Source organism: Anopheles coluzzii, chromosome 3 (genome assembly GCF_943734685.1).
Source record: "Anopheles coluzzii chromosome 3, AcolN3, whole genome shotgun sequence".
NCBI lineage: Eukaryota > Metazoa > Arthropoda > Insecta > Diptera > Culicidae > Anopheles > Anopheles coluzzii.
Window position 1 is genome coordinate 14,687,593 of NC_064671.1, and position 20,609 is coordinate 14,708,201.

The window sequence follows — 20,609 nt, forward strand, 5'->3', positions numbered from 1 at the left end:
GTACCTACCGGTAATGGACAATATCCCATACCTATACCGGTCCTAGAACTGATTAAGATTCCACATCGGTTCTGAAAGAGACCCTACCCGAATTGCAGGCCCTGATACTGCTTCATTTTTAATTCGGGTCCAAACATAGTACCAGCATCTATCTCAGTCAAGGAACTATCCAGTCTAGTAGCTTTCGTATTTTTTTCTTTTGTTGGGGAGTTCTGCTGTATAATTGTCAACTCGGAAGACTTAACAACATGCCCGTCCTGGGTTTAAGCCTCATATGGACTAAGCAAGGATTGACTTATCCGTCTGTGTGGTATTTTTAAATTCTCGAAAGCCTGACACATTTTTGCTATATTTTAGCTAAAAATTAGGCCTAATCTATTGAATTCTGACTGTAATTTGCATTATTCTTCTCCTAACTTTTTCAATCTTACAAAATCAAGTCGGCGTTGCGATTTCCATAACCAAAGCGGTTGCCATTGTATGGATATAAACTAAGCAAAAAACATCCAAGCATCCGCTGGAAAGTAACGCTGATCAGCCTTTACTAGAATTTTATAATAGAGATTTCTGTTCTTTTTCCCCGCTACTGGAAAAGGCAAATTGTAGAGAAGAAGAGAGACTGAAATCCATCGATCAAAATCGATCGATTCGAATCGAGCATGATAGTGTTAAACGATGATGATAATTCACTTTTGCAAGATTAGAAGGAAATCGACTATTACATGAACGTAACGTAGCGTAACGTAACGCAATATACGATACGATACGCGTAACACGTGACACGTGACAAAAAGAGCGATTACTGGGAAGGGCGACCACTACCGTTGGTTCCGTAGTCAATTACTTTGATACAATGAAGCAGAAGTCTATTCACAATTTCAATTGAAGGTCTACTTGCAATCTTGCAATAGTCTTAGATTTCGAAGATTAAAGATTAAGTATGCATTCTACATGCATCGATTATTTCTAGATATTGAAAAGAATCCCTTATTTAAATAATGTTCGTATTTGTAAGTAAAGTAGCCTAGCGTGAGAGTTTCTTTTAGATCACTTTGAAGAGAAAATATGAGAAAGAGAGCATTTTTGAATACGTTTTTCTCCGTAGTTAGGAGAAGTTTTTCTTAGTATTTAGGAGAAGATTTACTCAGTTTTTTAGAGATAAAACATTGGTTTCTTCTCGCTGTCGATCTTGGTTTGCTGGCTGTTGGCTTTCATCTTCCGTATCAGTATCAGTTCCCATCTAGACGTTCCCTCGGATGTGGATATGACTACTAATCCTGGTATTTACTACTAACAGCTTATTAATGTCAAACGAATCGATGATCCTGAAAAAATCTAGGAACTCGATTAAAAATCCTTGCCCTTATCCACTATCTTAACACTGTGCCCGTGAGAGTCATTTACATATTCCACTAAACGTCATCTCTTCCAGACCTCTCATTGCCGGATGACGCCAGTGTGACCTTACAAGAGGCTACGGATTATGGAAACGACAGTGATAAGCATTGTGCCGGTTCTGATTTCAGTATTCAGTATGTACCCTGTTATTTGTCTATTGATGAACACAAATCAGTTAGCTAACCCCCTTTGTAGCCTAATGGAGGCCTGGCAAAACACCAAAAAGATGAATCAATAAGCCAAAAAAAAAAACAACAACACTCAAGAGGCAAAACAACAGATACTACACCAGTGATTACTGAATCACAGCATCCGGCCATTTCCTACGCACATCGGTCGCTTAGTATCTTGTAAATTTGCATACAACACCATTGATAACTGCTGGGCAACGTGACATAACGACATGCCCAGCAACAGCGGCATCCAACTACCCGGCAATATGGTGGCGGGGTTACTTAATAATGCAACCTAGTCGCACCGCACCACACCATACCAGCAGTACCATGGCAGGCCAAGGTGCGGCAATAGTTGTACGCTAGATTCAAATACCAATCGCGACACACTGCCATTTGACCTTTCCTCTCGATGATGAACTCCGGCGGGACCGGTGGCGCACGACCGTAAGACCACCTCGGTCCACGTGGCACGTGTGCCGAGTCTGTGCTGCCTACTACTGTTTAATTTACAATTTAATTTTACATTTATCTAGAGGTTTGGCTATTCAATTGGCTTTAGCCAATTATATCACGTGTTGTATAATCGCACGCACCAAGGCTTATCAAACCGTTAAGCAATTAGAGTTTCGGGAGGAATTCTTCGGTAGAATCTCAATGGGAATGTTTGTTTTGAGTTCCGTTTGATTGCAGCTATTGGAGAATTTGCAGAATATGAAAAGAAAACAAAACAGCACATCCCACAATGCCTACCAAGAACATTCTACGAGAGGCACGGCTCCAGCAGACTGCACCGATACCGCTCTCCACCCTTCGATCACTGGTGCTCTCCCCCCTTCCGGAAACACACGCCGCCACGCAAAAACATGTCTTCCGCAAACAATGCGCACATCGCACAACTTTCACGATCATGGATCGATCGTGCAGCGTCATCGCGCCTTGCCGAATGCGATCCGTATCGTCATCATCTGCAGCCCTCAGCCCCCTCCCTCCGACGATTGCTCCACTACCCGGCGAAGTAACTCATTCAGAAATCCTTGAATCCTTGATGAAGCCACAACAGGAGCAATTTAAATACATCAATGCAGCTGCGAAGTGGTCTGCGCACACGCGCGTACACTTCCTTCCGTTTTGTTTCGCCGGATTTTTTTTTGTCACTCTCCCTCGCGCTCTCTCTCTGCTCTCGCTACTCCCTTCTGGCCTTATTAAGGTGCATTAATATTAGGGGCCAGTAATTGTGCGTGGTAAGGCCTGCTGTTTACTGCGCAATCATGGTTGCATGGTGCACCACTACCCTTGGAATACTAAAAAACCAATGTTTTGAGGAAGTGTCACCCCTTTCCGTGCACACACAAAAACCGCGCCTGGCTGGGAGGGAGGGAAATCGGGAAACGCGCCACCCGCTCGGACGCACTTGGCGCGTGCATGCGTACGTATGCATCCGGTCGGCGGCGCGCTTACCGTACGTACCGAGCGTGTGCTCAGCTGCGTTTGAATTTGAATTTAATCGGCCGCAAGTAAATGGCTTCCACCCCGCTCCCCAGCAGCCCCTTTCCAGACGAACCGGGCAGCAAACTAGGCTAGGCTGCCCGAAAGCACTACTGCGGAAGTACGAGCGATGCTTCTAGAGGACAAGGACAAACACACATGTAACCCGGTTCGGCTGCTGCTGCTGCTGCTGCTGCACCAAACAAAGTTCGCAAAGGGCTCCCAGAGGGGTTTGGGACGCAGGAAGAGGAGGGGAATGTATAGATACAAGTTCAAGTGTAATTTATGCAACCTAGACTCCGGCTCACTGGCTCACATCCGGTTCGAGTTAGCAACACCCAGGGCACAAAAATGTCCCAAAAAATCTGCCCCGTCTACAGACAGAATCTGAAAGAGAGCGTAAGTGGGGGGTAATGTCCGGGGTAGGGAGTGAAGCGAGCGTTGCGCGGCGGGCTGCTTTACAAGTTTCAAAGTCAATGTATACGCACTTAAACTTTGCGCCGACTGCGTCAAGCGAGTTGCGTGCCGTATGGCTAATGCGCAGGATGGGTCGCCTCCCCCCACCTGGGGCGTCGTCATGCGTAACGCATGTCACTATGTCTTCCTCTTTTTTTTCTTTGTTCTATCGAACAGTGGAACGTGGAAAGGAACGGTGGTGCCGATCTGCATTTAATTATGATTCATCCGCCGATAGCAACGCGAACGACGACTGGTTTTGGAGAGCGACTGCCCGAGCGAAGAGGTACGAAATAATTGCACGCACAGGGGCACACGCACTAATCGACGCACACGCAGAACAAGCGAAGGGTGGGAAGCATGCACATAAAACGAGCGCGGGGATTTGGGTGGAGGAGCGCAAAACATGCTCCAGAAACAAGCCGACCGGCGCAAAAAGGAAAGGATATCCAAAAACGGGACGAACAGCGGCGATTGTTGCTTGCTCATGTAAAATTTATCAAACATACCCACCACCACCACCACCAGCAACACCATCACCACTACACGGGGACATGGGAACAGGACAACACGTATGTCTAATTTCGGCCCGGCCCGGCGGAGCTCCCGGGAGAACCGTTACCAACACCAATGCCAGCGGATACGATTCGTCCTCTCTTCGTCCACTCTTTCTTCTACGTTCCACGCCATCCCCTTCTTCTTCTTCTTCTTCTTCTTCTTTGTCTTCTTCTTCTTCGCCTGCGCCCAAACTAAGCGCACACACACACACCACACACGCATTGATAAAAATTCAAATTATTCTCCCACTCTTCAGCATCAACCGCACACAAACACACACACTCAATCGCGTATAAGTTACAGCAATAGCGGTCAGCATGCCGCAGCGAAGGGCCGCGGATGGGAAGGGTGAACGAAGCGTGCGGTGCGGTGGGTATGGGCCGGGACGGTGGATCGGTGGCTGTTTCGGGGCATGACATCTTCCGGACAGCCCGATTGCTTATTCATTCATCGGAACCGGGCTCTTGGCAATGGCATTGAATAAGGATAGATTCGTTCGTGATTCAGTATACAGCTCGCATAATCGTACAGCTGCTCGTTGCCGATGCCGAACGCGGGCCCGGCGGCGAAGCTCTGGTTGCGGCTCGCCCCGTCGCTGCGATCACTTCCGGCAGCGTGATCTAGCCAGAAGTTTTCCAGCGCCGGCGTCAGCTCCCGCTGCCAAAACTGGGTGTGTGTGTGTGCGGGTGCGTGTGTACGTGTGTACGTGTGTGTGTGTTCGACGGGAACCGGAAAAAAGGAAACCCAACAGTGTGAAAGGAAAGGAAAGAAGAAAGGGAAGGTAAGGAAAGAGCTACACAATACGTAACGCGCCGGTGTTGCCTAAGACATTACACCAGCAGGTCACATAACGAAACAAACACTCCAACCCCAAACCCACCCAACCCACCCGCCCACCACTTACAAACCTTGGCCGTGTGTTCGATCTGATCGTGGCAGAGACGGTCGTTCCGCTGGTGGGCCCGTTTGGCGGCCGCGGCCAACTCCCGGCGCACCGTACCGCCGGCCCGCGGGTCCACCACTTGCCGGTAGTAGATGCGCATCAGCTCGAACCGCGCCACGTGATTGCGGTTGACGGCGAGGGCCTGCTCGACGCTGCCGAGCAGCGTCTCGATGCTGGCCCGCACCCGCCGTATCTGGGCGGTGTTGCGCGCCTCGATGTGGTTGATCAGGGTCAGCACCATACCCTCCAGGATGCGCACCGCCGTGTTGATGTTGATCGTCGAATCGTACGCGCTCAGCACGAAGTGGTCGCGCAGCAGCGCCAGCCAGTTGTCGGCCGCCACCCAGGCACCGTACCGGACGCACCACAGCCACAGGTTGGCAAAGAGCCGGGCGCTCGCAAACCCATCCCGCTGGGCCAGGAACGATTCGCGATTTTTGTAGTAAAAGTTCTCGCTCCGCCGGTACGTCTCGATGCAGCAGCTCGTGTCGAGCAGCACGTCGAGACAGATCGCATAGTACCAGATGTGCCCCGTTGGGCTCGACTGTTGATGCACGATCAGTTGCTGCAGTGCCCAGAGCGTTTGTACCGTTTCGGCGATGCGCCGGTGGGAGAGCAGCAGCTCGCACAGTATCGGTATGATGTCCCATTCAGCCGACTGTTGCTGCAGCTTGTCGTTAATGTGCAGCACCACCTTGCCGAGCTCGATCGAGAGTATCTTCTTCGAGCGTAAGGTCCTGCGGAAATGATGGGAAGAGAAGCTCATAACTAGTGTTGGGTAAATTTGATTCAGATTCCGTGAATCTGAATGAATATTTGAAATGATTGAATGAATCAGAATCTCGGTTGCAAAAATTCATGAATCTTCAAAGTCTCGTGAATTTCAAAAGATTCGTGAATTTCAAAAGATTCACAAATCTCAAGGGATTCATACAACTCCAAAGATTCATAGAGCTTGAGGTTCTCAGTAATCTTCTTTTTGGCGTAACAACCTACGTGGTCATGCCAGCCTATACAGGCTTTCGAGACTTCTTGGCAAGTACCATGCAGCCGGATAGTTTGTTTTTCTAAGAGGAGACAGTCCATGCGAGGCTTGAATCCACGACGGACATGTTGTTAGGTGGAATCGCTCAAAGTTAATATTTTTAAAAACTTACATCTCTAGAGACTCATGAATCCCTGGAGATATATGAATTTTGATAGATTTATGAATATAATAGATTAAAGAATCTTTGAAGATTCATTTATCTATCGAGATTCATGAATCCTTGGAGATTCATTCGGGATTCATGAATCCTGGGAGATTCCTGAATCTTTGAAGAGTCGATTCGAGATTCGAATCACTCATCACTGATGATTCATATGAATGAATCTCAACGAAAGGTCTTACTGGCAACGAAACAGCGCCGTATAGAAGCGAACCACCGCATCCAGATAGTCGGCATCGATTCGGTGAACGTTTTCAGCCACAATCTCCAGCGAACGTTCCTGCATCCACGCGATACTTTCGGAGTAGCCAACGTGGTATGCTTTGGGGTGGAAAAAGTAAGTCTTCAAAATTACAGCAATTTTGGCAACAAACCACCACCACTACCTGTGTGGAAAAAGTTGGCAAACGATTTCACCAGCACCGTGCTGCCCTTGCGATGGCGCAACGCATGCTTCAGGCCCCAGATGGCTGCCAGCGCGGCCCGGTCCCAGTCGCGCAGCTTCACGAACAGCTTGTGCATCCCGTTGAAGCAGCTGGCGATCTGGGACACGATCAAGCTGTAGAACAAACTCTTGCTGGAGCGGCTTTTTTCCTTGCCGGTAGGATTGAGGTACGATTTCACCTTCGCCAAGTAGTATTTGCTCTTTAGACGAACGAGCGAACTGAAGGAAAGCATCAAGAGTGTACAGAGACATCAAGGAAGGGATGATCGCACGACCCAGCAACATTACCGTTGGCGTGGAAAATCCATTCCCAATGTACGAGCGGCACGGTAGTACAGCTCCAGGGCACGCTCAAACTGCTCCAAGGAGTACTTCCCACGCGCCTTCACCGTGTACAGACGGCCCCTCAGATACGTTACGAGCGCAATGTTTTCTACCGTATCAATACTCTGCAAAGCATATCAAAACTGTTATCAAAACTTATCCACTGGGTTGAAGATGATGACCCATACCGCCATTAACTTCTCCGCCTCCTCCAGGATGGCGATCGCTTTCGGGATGTTGGACAGCTTGATGCAGATGCGGGCCCATTCGATCATCGCCTCAACGCACTTCTCTAGCATACCGGCTCCCCGGCTGTGCAGCACGATCTCGCTGAACATGTTGTACAGGATCATGTTGCAGGTGCAGTTGACGAAGCTGTACGCACCGTAGCTCAGGACCGGTGCACGGCGCGACGAGCTGCGGCGCCGTCGGAAGCAGTCAAAGATGATGGATTCTAAAACACATTTCAAGCATTTGGAAGGACGTGGTGCGTTGGTGAAAAATTGAAGAAAAAATAATACGAAGACTTACGCTGGGAGGAGTACAACGAAAAACGCTGGAGAAAGAAAGAGAAAGTAGCTTTTTAACGAATTAGCATTATTTAAATCTGGTTCGTGTGAGTCGCTCTTACGCTTGTGCTACTCTGGAACAGCATCTCATTGCCATCCCCGGAAGCTTCCGAGTTCCGACACCCAACCTGCACCTCGTACGTTTCTTCACTGCTCAGCAAATTCTTGAACGGCACCGCTCCGCACGAGTTGCATCTACAGTGTGAATGGAACATCGTTGTTAAAAATGGTTTACAACGAGAAGGTCTTCTCCAACAAGGTACCAACTTTTTCGTTTCACTTTCAATAAACTCGAGCGCATTGCTGTGGTATTGCTTCTTCTGTTCCTCCGTCACCAGATTGTACACCGTGCTGTGGAACTCGCTGGAATTAAACTTGGAATATCCGCACACCGCGTACTTGGGCAGATCCTTGCAGGTTCCTAATCATCATTTAAATATCATCAGTTTGCAACTGTTACTAACCTACTCTCTCGCTCTCTCTCTCTACACCTTCCCGCACTTACGATCAACTTCCAGCGCAATGCAGGCACATTCCCCACTCTCCAGCCAGCTGCTGTTCACGTTTTTCTGCGCCAACCGGAAGCCTTCGCTAAAGTCGCCGATTGCGCACGATAGGATTTGAAGGTCAAACAGTTTCTTCATTGCTGGCGGACGGGGGCAGACGGCCAAATTTAGCCAAAACTTTCGGTAACCCATCCCCCCCACGATCAGCAATTGAAATTGAGCTCCCCAGCGGGGTGGGAGTTGTTCCTCGTCTACTGCATCTGCATGCAGCGTATGCTAGACGAATTGCAAACGAGCCAACGGATTCCTCTTTTGCCCTAAGCTGATCAATCCCAAAAAAAAAAAAAAAAACTTCCTACTTCCAACCGCTACTTACCGATCGCCACCTCCCATTCACTCTCCGTCGCCATCGTGTACATGAGCGAGGCGCGCAAAAACTTCTGCCCCAAAAAGGCGGCACATTTGCATACGAGCTGCTCGAACGCGGACAGCGAATCGTACAGCATCAGATGGAACGCTTCCAGGTTGCGGGAGGTGTAGTAATCCTTCGTGTCGACCGGCCCGGCCAGGTACGCGACGTCCACGATCTTGTTGAACAGGGACGGCGTCTCCTCGCCCGGGTAGAGCAGCGGGTCGCCACTGTCGAACGACGACTCGAACAGCCGCCAGTCGGACAGGCTGGGCCGGAGCGTACTGCTCGACTTGATGCTGTCCCGGTGCAGGAAGGACGATTCGCAGAACACGTACCCGTCCGCCTGGGCCGCGCTGTAGCCCATGCGCTTGATGCGCAGGAGGCCGCTCTGGCGCAGGCACAGCAGGAACGTGTTGATCCAGCCCGGATTGCCGTTGCTGATCGTATGCAGCAGCCTGTGACGCAGCCGGGGAAGAAAACCCAGGAAACCGGGACGCATTAGTAACCCATGCTGATTTTGATCGCGCAAACAGGCCTTGCGGAACCGTGTTATGTGGGTTTGCGCTGTTGCGCTTACGCACATCTTGCGCACTATTACACAATCGCCACAACGTGGCGCCGTACTGTAACGGTACGCCCGTTTTGGTTTCCATGTTTTAATGCCCACGTCTTCGGGGGCCACTTATATCACAGACATACAGCAAAGAGGAGGGAACTAGATTGACCCGGCCCGGTTTGCACTGTTGAGCACATGGATTTGCAATTTCATTTCCCCTGCACCAGTTAGCTGTGCCGGTCAGAATCTACCGCTATGTGCCTCCAGAGTGGACTGGTATGGTAATGACCAAAAAACGGTGCTTTGTCAAGTTCGATCACACTAGATCACGCAACAACGCAGGCCCGGGTACGCTTCAAACATACGCTACCGGCATCTGCCGGTATGGCTGCATTTAGAAATCGATTTCCCTATACTTTAGAAGCACAACACAGACACACACAAACACATGCACTCTCTCTCTCCACGATGCATTTTTCAACTAGTTTTTCTAGCGCAAGCGTTATGTGAGGATACGATGGTGTAAGAGCATCCTTAGCCGCCCATAGATGGTGACGAAACAAGCGCGCCGTCGAGGCACAACACTCGCCGTCCCTTTGTTTTTCGTTCTAATGGCGTGCAAATCGATGCACTCACGTTCGCACTCAATAACTAACCTTCTTCCCACAGCCATCCACAATGCCCATGCTGGTCTCCCTCCTACCCCCAAGCAAGCGAACGATTATAAAACATGCCAAACGTGTGCAGCCCGTTCCGAAGGGGCGTCACGTGCGGCGTGACCAGCAGCACATGGGCAGATTGCTGTTGATCCAGAAACACGATTCACAAATAAAAACAAACGCTATTTTTCAAACGCCTCCCTTACTCAACAGCGACCCCGGCCACCCTCTACATCGTCATCCCCCCCCCCCCCTTGTAATGCCGACACGTGACACCGCAGCGTCCCCATTCAGCAGCCCGGGCAGCCGATTCAGAACGAAGCGTTAGACGCCGTCCTCTCCACTACACCTACCTTTCCAGATCGAGCGGTATTGCATTGACGTTCAGAAACTGGCAGGCGACCGCCTTGTGCAGCAGCGTTTCGATCGGCGGCAGCTTTACCTGGCACACATGCGGGCTGTCCAGTACGCGCACGCGCACCGGGCTGAGCCGCTTCTGGTAGCCCACCGTCAGCACCGTAATGATCTGCGGCATTTCCCAGATCACGTCGAACAGGTCGAACGATTCGTCGTCCATAAACTCGGCGTCGTCGATAATCAGCACCCATAGATTTTGGAACGTCTTATGATGTATGGGGGGAAGGGGGGAAACAGAAACAGAATTGATTTTGAAATGAGTGTACGCGTACGCTGCTCTGCGCCCGGCGGGTATGCAATGCGCAGCGCGTTACCTTCTGGCAGAGGAAGCGAAACAGTTCCTTTCGGGCGGCATCCTTTTCCGCTGGGCCAAGGGCGGCGGTCGCCGGCGTTTCGTTAAAGCTCGTGCCGAGGATTTCGTTCAGCAGCGACACGTGCTGCTCCAGCCTATGCTCGCGCAGGTACAGCTTCATGCGGTTTTGCCGTGTCGCGGTCGTGATCGTTTCGGTAAATCCGAGCGGCCGCGAAATGCAAAGGCTTACCGCGGAAAATGGTTTCTGTAGAATGGAAAAAAATGAGGAACGCTTTGATTTAATTACAAAAAAATAAAATAATACACCCAAGCTTACCTTGGAGTCTTTAAGGCTAAGCGAAAAGCATAGCGAGCTGATGTGTTTGTTACGTAGCGCGATGTAGAAGAACTCGTTGATGAGCCTCGTTTTGCCCATCTGCCCTTCGCCCCGTATCAGAAGGCAGTTTTGAATCCACTGATCCGCTGGAAAGTCTGCGCGAGTGCATTGTACCGTCTGTTGGGCAATCACTAGCCCATCTTCAATCATTTCCTGAAAGATTTCTATAAACTGATCCCGATCGACCAGCGGATAGTTGTATACCATCGGTTTTAGAAGCTCGCGTTCCCTGTACAAGGAAGATCATAGTAACCAAATAATTCATTCGTAACTTACGCTAATTACGCATCGCAACTTACGCAATAAACTCCCGGAACTCGTAGATTGGGCCCACGTTGTGCAAACCCTTCAGCTGGATGGCGTCCTGCAGCGTAAAGTGGGCCGGATCCAGCTTGCTCATCATAAACGTGCTCTTGTCGCACGTCACCTTGTGCGGGTAGGCCATCATCAGCCGGGCCGCCTTGTTCACGTCCACCCCGATCGCGGAATACTCGCGCCGCACCGTGTGGCCAACGATGCCGCAGTACGCGATGCCGGTCGTGATGCCGATCGAGGACGAAATGATGGAAGGGTTTTTCGCGTACGTTTCCTGTATCTCGCACGCACAGTGCAGCGCGATCTGGCTGTCCATCTCGTGCTTCAGCCCGCGCAGCCCGAAGATGATCAGAAACATTACATCCTTGTCGAAGAGCGACAGCTTGTTCACGATCCCTTCGTAGTTGTCGACAATTCTGAAGGTGAATAAAGAGCCATTTAATTCCGTTCTAAATCACAACACTAGCTCTTCTTTCCTACTTGCAAACGGTGGTAAAAATGGAATTAATTTCCTTGATCATCTCAACGACATCGCGCGGCTTCAGGACGATGTTCAGAAACACCGTCACGATTTGACGCATCTCGGTCAGCAGCTCCAGCGGTTCGTTGTTTTCGACCGCATTCAGCACGGGCTTGATCAGGAACTTTTGCAGCGAGGACGACACAACGTGTGGCGTTACGTACTTGAGCCGTGGACGAACTGAAGTTGAAAAACGTAGATGATTACTATTTTGCTCGAAACATACCTGTTAAATCCTTACTGGCAAGCATTTCACTGTCAATTTTGATTGAATCGTCCTGCTCCATAGGATCTTCATCTTCCTGATCGTCCCAGTAGGACGATTCGCTGAAATTTAACCGCTTCGCCGACCGCCAATAGCTAGTGAACCCTTTGATCTTCAGGTGCAGCTTGTCCGCACACGACTCCCAAACGTACTCGTTGTCGTGTATGTAGCTCCAGGCTGTGGATAGACAATATTATTTCTTCTATACATGCTCCAAACATCTTATTATTCCATACCATAGTACGTCACGATGATATCTCCGGCCAATGCGATTCGTTCGGCCATCTTCACTTTCCACACCGGCTGCCCAGCGACCACGTAATGGGAGAAGGCTTGCGTTCCCACCAGCGAAAAGTGTACCTCCCCGGCGGAAATAGCGATCTTGATGCGTAACGTTACCCCAACGTCCGTCTTGTAGCGCCCGTAGGAAAGCTGAATGATGATAGCCGTATCAATCGCCCGATGGATGGCGTCCGGCAGCGAGACGGAGGAGTTTGCTGTGAACAGTACCAGGATGGCGTCGCCGGAGAATTTGAGGATGTCTCCACCATGGCCCAATATTTCATGCACTATCCCACCGAGGTACGTGTTGAGCACTTGGGAAAGCTTAGACGCTCCTCCGTTTTCGGGATTGTTGTACAGCTCGGACAGATCGGTGAACCCTAGTGAAACAATGAAAAATATGTAAAATTTTGTGAATCATGAATCATAATTAAACAAATCAAATCATCCACTTCGGATATATTCGTTATCGTAAACATTCGTTCTACATCACACATGTTCTACTACTCTAATGCGCGCTCATAGTGTCGCGTCAACCAATGACGAGCACGACGCTGCTAGAGCACTGCCTAAGCGATCTAGCTAAGAACCAATATTTTGCTAGTGTTAGTGCAATCAAGCAATGATTTGCGCAAAAAAAACAAAGCCTATTTTCCATGTAATTCGGATTTGGCTGGTAAAGCAGAAACTTCATCTTGCCAGTATTAATTAGTTATCTATAGATCATGAAATCGGTCCAAATCAATTTGCATAATATTATAGTACTTTTATCAATAGCTGGAACAAATCAATCTGTCTAACCGAGTCTGTCATTGTGTTGGTTTCAGGCCCGTTTGATTTTTATGTTAGTTTGAATAGAAAGTTACCTCATAGAAAAATAATTTCAATAATTTAAAAATAGTTTGTCCATTTCAAATAAATTCTATTATAAATAAATTCATCAATGTTTGATTTTTGTAAAAATACGAAAAGTTTGGGTTTTTAGTAAAATATACTAAATTAAATATAATTTAAAAAACACTTAATATTCAAGCAGCATCTATTAAAAAAGCTGATTGAAAGTAGTCCTGATTATTTTCAGTCAAATATTTAGATACAAATTTTATTTTAATGTAAGTCATGAGATTTTGCACAACCACCTCGTCCAATTTAAGCATTTGTTATGTCCTAACGGCGCATTTTTCATTCTCGCAATCTTTTGCTATTTTTATATTTATTTTTTATATTTTGGTCGCTAAAATTACGTGTTACAAAATTGGTTTCAAATAACCTAATGTAATTTTTGTGAAATTAATATATTTCATTTTTTTCTCTAAATAAATTTAAAAAATAATTAGCCAGTTATGGCGTTTCATACACCTTTTTTATTAACCAAAGTGTTAACATTCAATGGTAAACATTTTACGAAAGGTGCAAAACCGTAACGCCATGAACAGCAACTTTACGATCAACCCACAAACGGTTTTCTAATACCGGCGAACGCATACGCATGCACGAGGCGCGTCATTTATAAGTTCGCCGCTGAAGAGGCAGGTACGGGAACTTGCTGTTTACGCGGTTCTTTTTTTCTCCCTTCCCGTTTCCAGTGTCGGTACAATCATCGAGGTCGGGTAATCTTTCCGTCATTGTGCTATTCGGTAAGTGGGGGTTTTAACTTACTCCTTTTAATTTTCTTTAAGCTCTAAACAAACGAATATAACACAGAACAAGAAATCGATAAAATGCACGGCTTTTAGTATGCTGCAAACAACATTCTCGTTGTCAAGGCCACCATACCGTTGCCAAGGCAAATTCCCCAAAACCTGCAAGAAAATCCCGCCAATGGGTTTTTTGTTTTGCTTCTTGACAACTGCCCCTCAACTAAGTGCGGCCAAATGCTGCATCATGGTCGAAATTAAATCATTTTCAGTGGCGAGCAATTTTTTCCTCCATTATGTTCTCCAGGTACCCCATTAGCTACACGAAACAACTTCATTATTGTTTAGTGTTTTTCTCATAATTGCATAGGAATAAAAAATCAAAAATGCTTCAAACGGTGTTGCATGTTCCGTGCAGCGCGCTATCGAGCATTGTGTCAGCATGATCTCGCGTACAATCCGCGCACCCGCTCATCATCTATCGCCTTATCTTAGTACCTTAGCGCACCCTGAGCCTCATACGCGTTGCCTTATCGGCTTGTCTTATCCACCCCACAAAGGTCAAAGGGGGAGAGTAGGTGAATGTGTGCGGTTGCCTTTTCGTACTAATTCGTTCGCGTTGCTTCTCATATTTACAGGTTTCTCCTTTTCAAGATGGGCTTTATGTTGAGAGTTTTGTTCGTGGGAATTTCGCTGGCCACAGCCGTGGTCTTCAAGCAGTATCGCAACCTTACTGCACCGATGCCTGTCCCCGATCTGAACATGAAACAGTACTGGGGCCCGGGAGATGTGAAACAGTACAGGGAGGACACGAGCATTAAACCGTTCAAGGTGTCGTACGATGCGGCAGTGATCGAGAAGCTGCGCGGCAAGTTGACGGACGTGCCCAAGCTAACGCCACCGCTCGACGGGGTTGCCTTTGAGTATGGGTTCAACACGAACCGGCTGCAGGACATCCTCAAGTACTGGCGCACCACGTACCTGGACAAATGGAGCGAGCGGGAGAAGTTCCTCAACAAGTTCCCCCACTTCCAGACCCAGATCCAGGGCCTCAACATTCACTACATTCACGTGAAGCCGAAGGTGCCGGCCGGTACGAAGGTTCTGCCGCTGCTGCTACTGCACGGGTGGCCCGGATCGGTGCGCGAGTTTTACGACATCATCCCCCTGCTGACGACCAGCTCGAAGGATAAGGACTTTGTGTTCGAGGTGATTGTACCGAGCCTGCCCGGGTACGGCTGGTCGCAGGGCAGCGCCAAAAAGGGCCTAAGCCCGTCGGAGGTGGCGATCGTGATGAAAAATCTGATGAGTCGCGTCGGCTTCGAACAGTTCTACATCCAGGGCGGTGACTGGGGATCGCTGATCGGGAACTACATTGCCACCTACTTCCAGAGCAACGTACTGGGTAATGGGAAACACGCTCTCCTCCTTGACGAGCATTCTGAATAATTGCTCGTTTGCTTATTGCAGGTGTTCATCTCAACATGTGCTCCATCATGACGCCACTGTCCTACCCAAAGATGTTCCTTGCCGCCCTAAAGCCTTCGCTGTTTATCGATGAGCAGTACACCGATTTCTATTTCCCATTGAGCGCTAAGTTCGCTAACATCATCGAAGAAACGGGCTACATGCACATACAGTCCACCAAACCGGACACGATCGGTACGGTGCTGCAGGGTAATCCGGTCGGCCTGGCCGCCTACATACTGGAGAAGTTCTCCACCTGGACCAATCCGGCCTATCGCAATCTGCCGGACGGTGGGCTCGAGAAATACTTCAGCCTCGACGCACTGCTAGACAACGTGATGATCTACTATCTGACCGATAGCATTACCACGTCGCAGCGAATCTACGCCGAGGCGTTCGCATCGGACGAGCTGAAGAAGGAGATCGATCGCATTCCGACTGCAGTGCCGGCCGCCTGTGCCAAGTTCCGGCACGAGCTGTTCCAGCAGATCGATTGGGTGCTGAAGGATCACTTTACCAATCTGGTTCAGAGCAACCATTTCGAGGATGGCGGTCACTTTGCGGCCATGCAGCTGCCCGAGGTGCTGTACAAAGATTTCGTGGCGTTCATTGCCTCGATTCAGAAGTGAGAACAGGGCATTGAAAGCATAATAAGCTGCAAAAACTTGTAAGCAATGGGAGGGGTGTTGATTGGTGTGTTAGAATTTTGTATTAAAAAACTCCGCCCTGCTGGACCATCGAAGTGGAGCAATGCGTTTTGTTACGTGAATAAACATGAACACGATAAATCGTTAAAAGAGTGTTTAGTTCTGCTCTGCGCGCTGATAAATAATTTCTTATCAGTCAAGTACAAACAACTTGCATTTTGTAACCTGGACAAAGGTTATACACGTGCTCCATATCGGATTGAATAAGTGAGGAACGAAGCAGCTGCAATGTATCGTAAATAGAGCATGGGATTCGGTTATCTTCTTCTTTGTTGGAGAATGGGAAAAAAGGTATGAATAGTACGTCGCGTTTTAGAACATGAACTAAATCCCGCACCAGCAAGATTGAACTAACCGTGCCAACCAATGTTTCCCATAGTTAGTTCACCCAGGTTCAATTAACTGTGTCTCAACATCTCTTTCTCGCTCTCGCGCTTATCTCCCAACAAGCCTAAACGATGACGCTGCACTATTGGTGCCTTGCATGGTAGTGCGTAAATCAAGCGTCACCGGCACACAGACACACACCAACAAAACCCGGCATGGATCCCACAGATCAGTCAAATCTGGGGAGCAATGGGACTCGGGACACAGTTTCTTTGCCTGTTTGTAGGATGTGTCAGTTTGGCGGGGTATTCGTACTATCGAGAATTGACTACCCCTCTGCCCGTTCCAACGCTCCAGCTGGATGAATATTGGGGACCGGGCGATGGAGCAACCTACCAAGAGGACACCTCTATACGATCGTTCAATATTTCCATCGACACTCGAACGATCCAGAAGCTCCTACAACAACTAAAGGATCTACCCCATCTAGAACAGCCGCTCGAAAATGCCGACAGTTTCGAGTATGGATTCAACACTAATCGTTTACGCGAAATTGTACATTTCTGGCGCAAACGGTATCTCCCGAAATGGGCCATCGAACGTGAACCGTATCTGAATCGCTATCCACATTACAAGGCCCAAATTCAAGGTCTGGACATACATTACATCCATGTACGTCCGGAGGCTGGGAAGAGAACGGTACTTCCGCTACTGCTGCTTCACGGTTGGCCTGGATCGGTACGAGAGTTCTACGACATCATTCCACTGCTTACTGAACCATCCACCGAGCGTGAGTTTACCTTCGAAGTGATCGTACCAAGCTTGCCCGGTTTCGGGTGGTCTCAGGGCAGTGCGAAGGTGGGTTTCGGAGGTCAAAAGATGGCCGTCGTCATGAGGAACCTGATGGAACGGATCGGTCACAAGCGGTTCTTCGTGCATGGGGGCGACTGGGGAGCACTGATCACGGACATGATGGGGACATACTTTCCGGACAGTGTTATGGGTGAGATTGCAGGCAAAGGGCGTTAAGGTCCATTTAGCAACTAATAACCTCTTCTACTTCCATTTCAGGCATCCATCAGTCTGGCTGCGGTGTGATAGGAACTCTCGCCACTTGGAAAACGATGATCGCAAGCGTTGCTCCTTCATTATTTGTGGAAAAGCGACACGTTCCTTACTACTTCCCACTCGGATCGTACTTTAGGGAAATTCTTCTCGAGTCCGGTTACATGCACCTGCAGGCAACGAAACCGGACACGATCGGAACTGCACTGATCGGCAACCCAATCGGACTCGCCGCTTACATTCTGGAAAAGTTTTCCACCCAAACCGACCGAGCGTTTCGCAAGCTGCCCGACGGTGGTCTTGAACGAGCGTTCAGTCTCGACGCCCTGCTAGACAACTTGATGATCTACTATCTGACCGACAGTATCACTACCTCGCAAAGGCTGTATGCGGAAGCGTTCAGCAAGCGGGAACTGTTTGCCGGTGAGTTGGAACGGATTCCCAACCTGGTACCGGCGGCATGTGCTAAGTTTAGGCACGATGTGCTACAAACGATCGATTGGGCCTTGCGGGGACACTATCACAACTTGGTGCAGAGCAATCATTTCGATGATGGGGGACACTTTTCCGTAATGCAGGTGCCGAAGGTTGTCTACCGAGATATATTGGAATTTGTGGAAAAGGTGTTTGAAGGTTAGCAAGTAAAGAGCTTTTGTAGTGTGTTTGATAAAAAATACAAATAAATTTGTAAAATTTTAATGAGCTTACCTGGTCACAAATTAGAGCCGAAACTGTATACATCTTATTTGGGAAACCCCTCACTAACACTGTACCACGCAATCTAATGCATGCTGATAGCACGATGTTTTTATCAAAAATCCCAATTCCGACCCGAAACAGTTCATTGAGCTATATCGGTCGCTTCTTTACCACCTCAGTAGCATTTCGTATCGCTTCCCGATAGCAGCGATGGGGATAGTAGCACGAATAGGTCTTGTTCTGCTCGGTATTTTTATCGCACTCGGTTATAGGGCGTACGAGCAACTCTCCGTAACGCCACGTCTACCGAACAATATAGAGTTTTTTGAATACTGGGGTCCCGAAGGAGGCGACCCGTACGGGGGCAGTTTGGAGATCGTTCCGTTTAATGTTTCCTACCCGCTGGAAGTGATTGAACGGTTGCGCAAACAGCTGCACGATGCACCATCGCTTACTGCCCCACTGGAGGAAGCCGCTTTCCAGTACGGATTCAATAGTGAGCGTTTGAAAGAAATTGTCCAGTACTGGCGAACGGATTATTTGGATCGCTGGGATGAGCGGCAAGCGTACCTGAACCGATTCACTCACTTTAAAACCAAGATACAAGGTTTGGATATACACTTTATACGTGATAGGTTGGAATCGGTTCGCAATCCGAAGCGTATCGTGCCGCTGCTATTGCTGCACGGTTGGCCCGGGTCGGTTCGGGAGTTCTATGATATTATTCCAATGCTGAGCAATCGGACGAGTGATAAGGAGTATGTGTTTGATGTGATTGTGCCGAGTCTGCCCGGGTACGGTTGGTCTGAGGGATCCTCGAAACCGGGCCTAAGTACGTCCAAGGTAGCGGTCATTATGAAAAATCTAATGGCACGCCTAGGGTACAGAAGTTTCTACATTCAGGGTGGTGATTGGGGGGCGATAATTGGGAATTTGATGGCCATTCTTTTCGAGAAGGACATTTTGGGTACGTTACATTTTTGTTTAATTTAAGTTTGGAGTTAGTGTTACAACAATTCTCTTTTGCAGGAGTTCATCTCAACATGTGCATGGGAAGCGGAAGCCCTCTCACCATGGGAAAAATGGTCCTCTCCAGCTTAGCTCCGAGCTATTTCATTGAGAAACAGCACATCGACTTCTACCATCCAACGTGGCCAAAGATTGTGGAGCTTATTCTGGAGGGAGGCTACCTACACCTGCAAGCTACCAAACCCGATACCATCGGTACGGCCCTGCAAAACAATCCCATAGGACTGGCGGCTTACATTCTGGAGAAGTTTTCCACCTGGACCAATCCAGCCAATCGCAACCTGCAAGATGGCGGCCTTGAGCAACACTACTCACTGGACGCGCTGCTAGACAACGTGATGATTTACTACCTGACCGACAGCATCACCACATCGCAACGACTGTACGCGGAATCGTTCAGCGCGGACGAGCTTGGCAAGGCGTACGAAAACATTCCCACCAATGTCCCGGCAGCGTGTGCCAAATTTCGGCATGAGCTGTTCCAATATCCCGACTGGATACTGAAGGAACACTTTACGAATTTAATGCAAAGCAATCACTACAACGATGGCGGTCACTTTGCCGCCATGCAACTGCCCGAGGTGCTTTACAAGGATATTGTCCAGTTTGTGAATCGGCTGTATGTGCGCTAGTGCGCGAACGGATGTGATCGGTGGAATAAAAACAAACACACAAACACAAAGCAGTGCCGCTTACCGGAAACGTCGAGAAACATGACGGCGGTCATGAATTTGGTGGTTTTGTAATCATCCGGGCTGTGCAGCACTTCGTCCGGTACCATCGAGCTGATGACTTTGGTTTTGAACTCCAGGTGCGATTTGTTCAGCTTGCCGATGATGTTCTCGTACAGATTGGAGGGCATCTGATTCCATAGGAACTGGTACAAGAAGCTGAACCGTTCTGGGAGATATTTTTTCAGATTTTTCTTCTGTAAATTTAAGGTGTTTGGTGAATATAGAAGTTTTGCAAGGAAACGCTCAAAAGCGGTTCCGTTACCCCTTTCAATCGATTCCGACATCGTGTAATGATGAGCTCTTTGTCCACCGCTTTTTTCAGGCGAGTCGACCCGACATCCACGATGGACGATGGCACTGAAAAGAGGGAATGATCTTGATCTAAAGAATTTGGTATTTTAAGAAGAGAAAATAATTAACTTACTTAATTCCAACATTGTGGGGCAGAACACACGATGTAGATGCGTCGCGAAATGGAAGGAAAATGTGAACTAATAAGCTAACTAGATCGGGTATTTGGTTTTTAGAACTCAAACATCTAGGATTAGTTTTAGTACAAGAAGTTTTTTTTCAACTTTTGAATTATTCTCACAATTTTGTAGCTAAAATATGATTTAAAAATGAACATAATTTAAAAAGACACACGCACATCAAACGTAACAAATAAATTGCAAAAACGGAAAAATTCAAATATTGTTTTGCTATTTTTATAGCATCTCCTCCAAGACGTGCCATAAAAAAACGGCAGCTGTCAAAGCCAG

At 48.3% G+C, this 20,609-nt stretch overlaps 4 protein-coding genes across 4 annotated transcripts; 3 read left to right on the plus strand and 1 right to left on the minus strand.

Annotated features, from left to right (window-relative positions):
• Positions 1-1,169: 1,169 nt before the first annotated feature.
• LOC120956774 (adenylate cyclase type 10-like) lies at positions 1,170-20,519 on the minus strand. Its single transcript, XM_040378500.2, has 21 exons — positions 20,273-20,519; positions 20,111-20,205; positions 19,811-20,042; positions 12,138-12,563; positions 11,878-12,078; positions 11,597-11,816; positions 11,101-11,532; positions 10,742-11,030; positions 10,427-10,669; positions 10,049-10,317; positions 8,445-8,935; positions 8,068-8,208; positions 7,830-7,983; positions 7,625-7,757; positions 7,525-7,549; positions 7,182-7,447; positions 6,958-7,118; positions 6,611-6,888; positions 6,407-6,545; positions 4,982-5,753; positions 1,170-4,739 (listed from the first exon to the last, which is right to left on the minus strand). The coding sequence occupies exons 1-21, from the start codon at positions 20,283-20,285 to the stop codon at positions 4,521-4,523; spliced, it is 5,199 nt and encodes a 1,732-aa protein (XP_040234434.2). The 5' UTR covers positions 20,286-20,519; the 3' UTR covers positions 1,170-4,520.
• LOC120956778 (juvenile hormone epoxide hydrolase 2-like) lies at positions 13,677-16,084 on the plus strand. The gene is made up of 3 exons (XM_040378503.2): positions 13,677-13,820; positions 14,459-15,225; positions 15,291-16,084. The coding sequence occupies exons 2-3, from the start codon at positions 14,475-14,477 to the stop codon at positions 15,914-15,916; spliced, it is 1,377 nt and encodes a 458-aa protein (XP_040234437.2). The 5' UTR covers positions 13,677-13,820; positions 14,459-14,474; the 3' UTR covers positions 15,917-16,084.
• On the plus strand, positions 16,106-18,085 carry LOC120956777 (juvenile hormone epoxide hydrolase 1-like). The gene is made up of 2 exons (XM_040378502.2): positions 16,106-17,324; positions 17,393-18,085. The coding sequence occupies exons 1-2, from the start codon at positions 16,571-16,573 to the stop codon at positions 18,022-18,024; spliced, it is 1,386 nt and encodes a 461-aa protein (XP_040234436.2). The 5' UTR covers positions 16,106-16,570; the 3' UTR covers positions 18,025-18,085.
• On the plus strand, positions 18,250-19,796 carry LOC120956776 (juvenile hormone epoxide hydrolase 1-like). Its single transcript, XM_040378501.2, has 2 exons — positions 18,250-19,052; positions 19,115-19,796. Exons 1-2 carry the CDS (start codon positions 18,296-18,298, stop codon positions 19,744-19,746), a joined length of 1,389 nt encoding a protein of 462 aa, XP_040234435.2. The 5' UTR covers positions 18,250-18,295; the 3' UTR covers positions 19,747-19,796.
• Positions 20,520-20,609: the final 90 nt, after the last annotated feature.

Excerpts from the sequence above, each read along its gene's own strand:
- LOC120956778 (XM_040378503.2), top strand. The coding sequence starts at position 14,475 with ATGGGCTTTATGTTGAGAGTTTTGTTCGTGGGAATTTCGCTGGCCACA. Across the intron at positions 15,226-15,290 it reads CTTCCAGAGCAACGTACTGG|GTGTTCATCTCAACATGTGC; the intron begins GTAATGGGAAAC and ends TGCTTATTGCAG.
- LOC120956777 (XM_040378502.2), top strand. The coding sequence starts at position 16,571 with ATGGGACTCGGGACACAGTTTCTTTGCCTGTTTGTAGGATGTGTCAGT. Across the intron at positions 17,325-17,392 it reads CTTTCCGGACAGTGTTATGG|GCATCCATCAGTCTGGCTGC; the intron begins GTGAGATTGCAG and ends CTTCCATTTCAG.
- LOC120956776 (XM_040378501.2), top strand. The coding sequence starts at position 18,296 with ATGGGGATAGTAGCACGAATAGGTCTTGTTCTGCTCGGTATTTTTATC. Across the intron at positions 19,053-19,114 it reads TTTCGAGAAGGACATTTTGG|GAGTTCATCTCAACATGTGC; the intron begins GTACGTTACATT and ends TCTCTTTTGCAG.
- LOC120956774 (XM_040378500.2), bottom strand. Across the intron at positions 10,670-10,741 it reads TTAGCCTTAAAGACTCCAAG|AAACCATTTTCCGCGGTAAG; the intron begins GTAAGCTTGGGT and ends TCCATTCTACAG. Across the intron at positions 8,209-8,444 it reads TGAATGGGAGGTGGCGATCG|CAATGAAGAAACTGTTTGAC; the intron begins GTAAGTAGCGGT and ends CCCGTCCGCCAG.